The sequence below is a fragment of the Carya illinoinensis genome, chromosome 3 (assembly GCF_018687715.1).
Source record: "Carya illinoinensis cultivar Pawnee chromosome 3, C.illinoinensisPawnee_v1, whole genome shotgun sequence".
In the NCBI taxonomy this organism is placed as follows: Eukaryota; Viridiplantae; Streptophyta; class Magnoliopsida; order Fagales; family Juglandaceae; genus Carya; species Carya illinoinensis.
The window spans coordinates 44027086-44033543 of NC_056754.1; the positions used below are offsets into that span (position 1 = coordinate 44027086).

The 6458-nt window shown below is 38.0% G+C and overlaps 1 protein-coding gene across 1 annotated transcript; it reads right to left on the reverse strand.

The window, feature by feature from the left end:
* Window positions 1–2244: 2244 nt before the first annotated feature.
* LOC122304326 (protein ALP1-like) lies at window positions 2245–4042 on the reverse strand. Its single transcript, XM_043116536.1, has one exon. The coding sequence runs from the start codon at window positions 3959–3961 to the stop codon at window positions 2411–2413; it is 1551 nt and encodes a 516-aa protein (XP_042972470.1). The 5' UTR covers window positions 3962–4042; the 3' UTR covers window positions 2245–2410.
* Window positions 4043–6458: the final 2416 nt, after the last annotated feature.

Here is a 6458-nt window from a genome sequence, read left to right on the forward strand (position 1 = left end):
CATCTTTTAGCAATTACCCTAGAGGGAGATAATTTGTTTAGGAGATCTTATTTCGGTGCCTTTGCACTTGGGTTTTTTGGGTGAAATTCATGAATCCCAAAGAGAGAATCATCACTTTGCAATCCATTGAATATGTGTGATTCATTTTATCAATATATGAGGTTTTTTTTCAACTTTGTGCAATTCGTGAATTGAAGTTGATTATTCATTCATTGTGTTCATGCATGTTTTTCATATTTTCCATCGTGTTCATCATTTTTTTTGCATAAATCTCATCTCCCAAACAGCATACACGCCCACCACATTGCCTCCACACTTCCCATATTCGGCTATACACAAGTTTGCCCTTCTTCCTATTGCCCATTGATCATAGCCGAAACCCTACTTGCCATATTTTAGGAATCTTAATTTTGATGACATATCTCATCAATTCCTACCCATAGCCAACCAGCCATACACCTACCATATTGAAATCCAAGATTTTAAGACACTCCTAAAATCTCTCAACTTCCAATCAATCCATTTCATTTGTCCTTAGCCGAAACACACAAGTCCTAACAATTTAGGAATTCTTCTTCCATCCAAACCCTAACCATTCCATACTCCAAACCCTAGGAACACCCCAAAGTGGCACAAACCCTAGTGTGCCCCTTCACATGCCTTGGAGTTCCATCACTTTTTTCATATTTTCTATCATTTCCATACATCAAACCAGTCCTAAAAACTTAATCTCACCTTACCACAATTTCTATCATCACCATTGTTCAGTAACAACCAAGCAAGAGGGCTTAGGCAATCGATCAACCCAAGAAGAACCAATGTGTGGACAACTTAGTGATTGGAGACTTAACCGAAATTCTCAACACTACTGCTTGAGTTCATAGATAATCTCAGCCATTTCTATTTTTGAGAGATCAGCACTGATACTGAAGTAAAACAGTATTTACCAATGATGTCTTTGGTATCAACAACAATGTGTTTACTGCGCTTAACAAATTATCGCATGCTAAATTTCATAAGGGGTAGAATTGAACAATCACTTTCCCAACTCTCCATTATTAGTACGCCAAGAAAGGGGTCGGTCAAAGTCAAAGATCGAGCCTTTGAAAACAGAGAGCTTTCTCAGCTCAAGAAGCAAAGCTATGGGCCAAACCTAGGGGTAGGCAGCGGGGGCCCGCCCCCGTCCGCCCCGCCTTGGCATGGACGGACGGGGTACCCCGCTCCGCTTTTCCCCCGCCCCGCACTTCAGTTTATATTTATAAATATATATATATATATATATATTTATAAATATATATTTATATTTTACAAATTGTATATATATAAATATATATTACAATTTGTTAGACTTGTTCACAAGAGTCACAAGAGAGTGAGACTTGTTCACAAGATTGCAAATGGCATGAGCACCCTAGGCCACCTTATATAGAACTCCAATGCCATACAAGAGTCTTACTTGAGCAATGTGGGACTTAACAGTGAACAAGTCTCACTCTCTTGTGACTCTTGTGAACAAGTCTAGCAAAATTTAAAAATTAATAACATAATTTTTATGTTAATAGTTTTTAAATTATTATTATATATATAAATTTTAATTTGCGATTTAATTATATAATAATTTGGGTTTAAAAAAATATTTTTTAGACCCAAAATATTTTTTTAAATCCAACGGAACATAGTGGTCCTGAAGTGAGCGGGGGGGCGGGCGGATGATGTGTTCGCCCCGCCCCACCGGCACCGGGGCGGGGTGCGGGGAAGGGGTGCCCCCGCACCCGCATATGCGGGTAGCACCCCTAGCCAAATCCAGACTACCCAGTGGGATAAAATGGAAAAAAAATAAAAAAATAAAATTAAATGTCATGATTCAAACGTGTAAGAAACTAGTTGACATTACATACAAGAAAAAGAAAAAGTAGGACACAAAACGAGATAAACTAAACAGCAACCGGCAATCGGAGCTGTGATCATCCCAAAAATGATGTTTAATCGACAATTCTGTCAACCTAGTCCTACTCAAAGAGGGGCCTGCATATCTCTGATGTGGTCCTGTGGAGACGGAAATATTTCTATATGAATAATAAAAGCAACCGAATAACTAACAGTAGGTTCAAATAGTAAGGATATTGGTTTTGGTATTATGCTCTCTTTCTTAGAGGTCTTGTGCACCCCGGATTAGTTGGGACTTTACTCCCAGACACTCATGCCAACAAAAACTAAAGAAACCCAGTAAAGAAAAACAGCGTGTTTCACTTAAGCAGAAGAATATTATTTAAGAAAAAACTATAAATCTATATATTATAGACGGCCAAACATGTATACAAAGATAGACCCATTCTTATTGTGCAAATATGGCTGTAACAAGCCATAGCAAAAAGAATGACAAAAATCACATTAGAAAAAAACTCTAAAACTATAAATCAAAAGTGTAACGAGTGCCTGCCTGGCCACGGTGCAACAGATCGTGGGCAATCAGATCCCTAGCCTGAGTTGAACTCACAGAACTCAAACTATTGTCAGCCATCATTTCATCATCAAAAAGCTCAAAACTATGCTCCGGATCCGTTTCTTCATTTCTCATCTCACAGATATTGTGCAAGACACAGCAAGCCCCAAGAACCACTGGCAAATCTTGGAGTTTCACCTCTGTTCTCTTCTGCAAGCAAGACCACCTCCCTTTCAACCTGGCGAAGGCCTCCTTTGCAACCCTCTGAACCTCTCCCACCTTCTCGTTGAACGCATGCTGACACCAAGTGAGGTTCTGGTGCGTATAAGGAACCAAAACCCAGTCCTTGAGAGGGTGCCCAGAATTCCCAACAACCCAAACATCCTTCAAGAGCCCCATCTGGGCCCTCTGGCTCAGTGCAGACTTCTCCAACACCTGGTCATCGGGCATCGACCCAGGCCAACCAATGCAAACATCGGTGAACACTCCTTTAGGATCAACAACCCCCTGAACTGTTATAGAGTACGAGGTCTTATGGTTTCTCTCCGTGTGCCGTTTGTTGAAGTAAGAAGCCACGTTAACCTTCGGGGCGATGATAGGAGCGTGGGTCGTGTACATAGAACCACCGATGTTCGGTATCCCCGAAATCAACTGAAACTCATCCTTAATCATCCTCAATCTATTCTCGTCTGGCCATTGAAGGAACTTTGGCATTAGAACACTACGAATTGCCGAGCAAACCTCGAGAACAAGTTTGTGACAAGTGGATATACCCAACCCGAATCGCTTCGACACGACTCGAAGAGGCTCACCGGTGGCCAATCTCCATATACACACAGCAACGCGTTGGCGAACCGGAATCGCTTCTCGGAGCATCGTATTCTTCTTCGTAACAACGGCTTCGAGCTCGTCGCAGATCATGTTGAACGTGGCCTTGCTCATCCGAAACGCGCGGCGGAACTCCTCTTCGGGAAATTCAGGGTGGTTGTGCTGGTCCCACCAGTCCTTGGACCGGTCCTTAACCCACAGCCGGCGATGGTGCGGCTGGCCCCCAGCTCCACTCGCCGCAGCATCCTGCGGCGGAGAACTATTGGACCCGGCATTGTCCGCTGCAGCAGCGGTAGCGGCAGAAACAGGGGACCAGCGGGCCCGCTTGGTCCTAGAGGAATCCACTTGGTCCAAATCAGAGAAAATATTTTCGAGCTGTGAATAGAAGTCGTTCATAGCTGGAGTCTTTTCCTCGTTGTCGGCCTCGAAGAGGGCCTTATCTTGCTGAGCATCCAAAACCCACCTTTGTTCTTGATCTTGCTTCTCCTCCTCACCTAACAAGACTAGCGAACTCAGTAGCATATCCTTCAACGCGTTCTCCGTCGTTTCTTCCTTATTGCCCCCACCACTTTCTTTCCGTCTCCGCTTTATTGAGTTTTTGTTCACATTGAAATTCTCCATCTCTTGGAACAAACTGTAGTGGTATGAATGATCTTCTTGATTAAGAAATGGGAAAGAACTAATTTCCATTACTGATACAGAGATATCAAGGTATTCGACGAAACGTGTGAATGAAAATGTGAACGCTAGAGACTTCAAATCTGAGAAGAAAATGGTGGAACGAAAGTATATATATACAGAGACAACCGCGCAAAGGAAGCGTGTGCGCAGGTGTGAACACGCGGTGTGTGGGAGGCTTTGACGCTGACTGGATTAAATAATAAAGGATTGCCACGTGGAAGGGCTTTACGCGGTTGGAACCTTCAAGCTGCTGCGGAGAAGGGCTGGGGTATTGTATGATTCAAGAAACACGTTGGGGAAAAGAGGTGAAGAAGGTTGTGGGGAAGCTTCATTCCTTGGGAGGGGTCAAAGGAGAGGAATAGAGCCGAAAAGACCATATCGTCTATTTTCAATCTTATATTGTTTTTCGGACAACATGTCAAATAAGGAAAACACACCGGCCAGGTTTGTCTCGACTGTGGGCCTCGATAGCTAATTCTTTTTAATTTAATGATTAATAAAATATTTTTTAATAATATTATAATTTATTTTTAAAAAATATTTATCAGGCTACACCGTCAATAGATGTTGTACAACTCATCAAATAAATATTATAAGTCTTTTCATTTTTCAACTTTTATTTTTTTATCGACACTAGATGTCTGAAAATAAAATTTTAATTAATTATAAGAGAGTGTACATTTATTTGACAATGAGTTTCTTATAAGTATATTTCGGATAATTTAAAAAAAAAAAATCTTTCAATCCTATGCTCTTTTAAAGTTGTTTGCACTCGAGAGTATTCGAAGCTTGAATTTAAAAGGAGCATGTCACCAAGACCAACGCAGTTACAACTTGAGTCAAACCCAAGACTTTTAAGTTTTTAAAATTTGGATAGAGATTTTAGAATATCTTGATTCACATAGATAAGTTATTTGCTTTATGAACTCATAACCTCATACTGAAAATTTTATCCCAATTTATTGGACTACTAATTTACTTTGATCAGTTATTAGGGCCATTCATGACAGCAATTATGATAGTATATTGATTTAAGAGCGCGCAATGCTGCATCCACCTGTCTGAAAAGAATTAAAAAAAAACAGGTTTTAATTTTTTTATTTATTTTTTTATATTCTTAAATATTTTAGAATAAAAATTCATAATATTACTAAAAAAACACTTCTTTAATTATTAATTAAAAAAATATTTATTGGGACCTAAATCTCGGTGACTCTAGCATTTTTGTTGATTTAATCTTTAACATTGAATACAAATTGTTTATTATTTTTAATGAAACTATATGGAATTGGAGGTGGTATTATAATGAGATATGAGATTTATAATTAATTAATGTAAGTGTGACATCTATTGATATTATGGTGATAAAAATATATAGACAGTCCTGGAAAGTGCACCCAAGCATCAGGCCTTCGTTCAATATTTATTTTAATTAATTTACAACACCATTTTTTCAATATGTTGAAATTTCATTTTTATGGCATATTATATTGAAATATTATTGAAAAGGTGTGTAAAGATATTTCTTGATCCTTTGTATTTGAGTCTAAAATAAATCTTTTCTTTTTCTAAATTAAGGTCAATCATTGAAAAAATGTTACACGTGAGCATTCTAAAAGCGAGTTTTTAAGAGTTATGGTTAATTTTTCCTAAGATGAGGTAAAATCTAATTGTTATATGCATAATGTTTGTGTTTTCTTATGCTTTTGATGTAAAAAATAAAACTATTTTTGAGATGTTTTCTTGGCATAAAAAGTTGCTAACCCTATAGGAGTGGGTAGTTGCTCTTAGGAGTGGGTAGTCACTCTTGTCCCTCCTTTGGGAAGGGTGGTCATTTTTCACCTCAACTTCATCCTTGTCTTGAGCACATTTGTCCGCCACCACCAAACATATGGGCGGACTCTTGAAGCCACTATCTATACAGACTATACTTCCATAATCAACAAAACAACCACTTCCATACAGATCATCAACCATCGAACGATCACCATTAGCCACAATTTCAAATAAAAGCGATTGCAAATTACCAAACAAAATATTGTCAGAACAATTTTGATCTTTTATTAGAATAGATCTAATTATCATATTATATCATACTCACAACACTACAGTAGGTCTCAGGTCTTCAAAAATAAGAAAAAAATAAAAGAGGAGAGGAGAAGAGAGAGAATAGAGAAAAGAGTTACAGAATGCCAAAGATGAAAGGAAAAAAATGATAGAAGGAAAATAAGAATTTAGAATAATAACATATATATAATGTGAAAAAAAGAATTTTGCTACATATAAGCACAGTCGTACACTAATGTGTGTACCAATACTGATTTATTCATACTTAAAATTTAAATTAACATTATTTTCAATAAAATCTACTTTTTAACCAATCACATCATATTAATACATATATTAGTATATAATTATAGTTGCAACTATATTTTTCTCCAAAAAAAAAAATATCTCCTACCCATATTTTGAGGCCCTATTTGTATAGTTGATGTGATATTTTGGC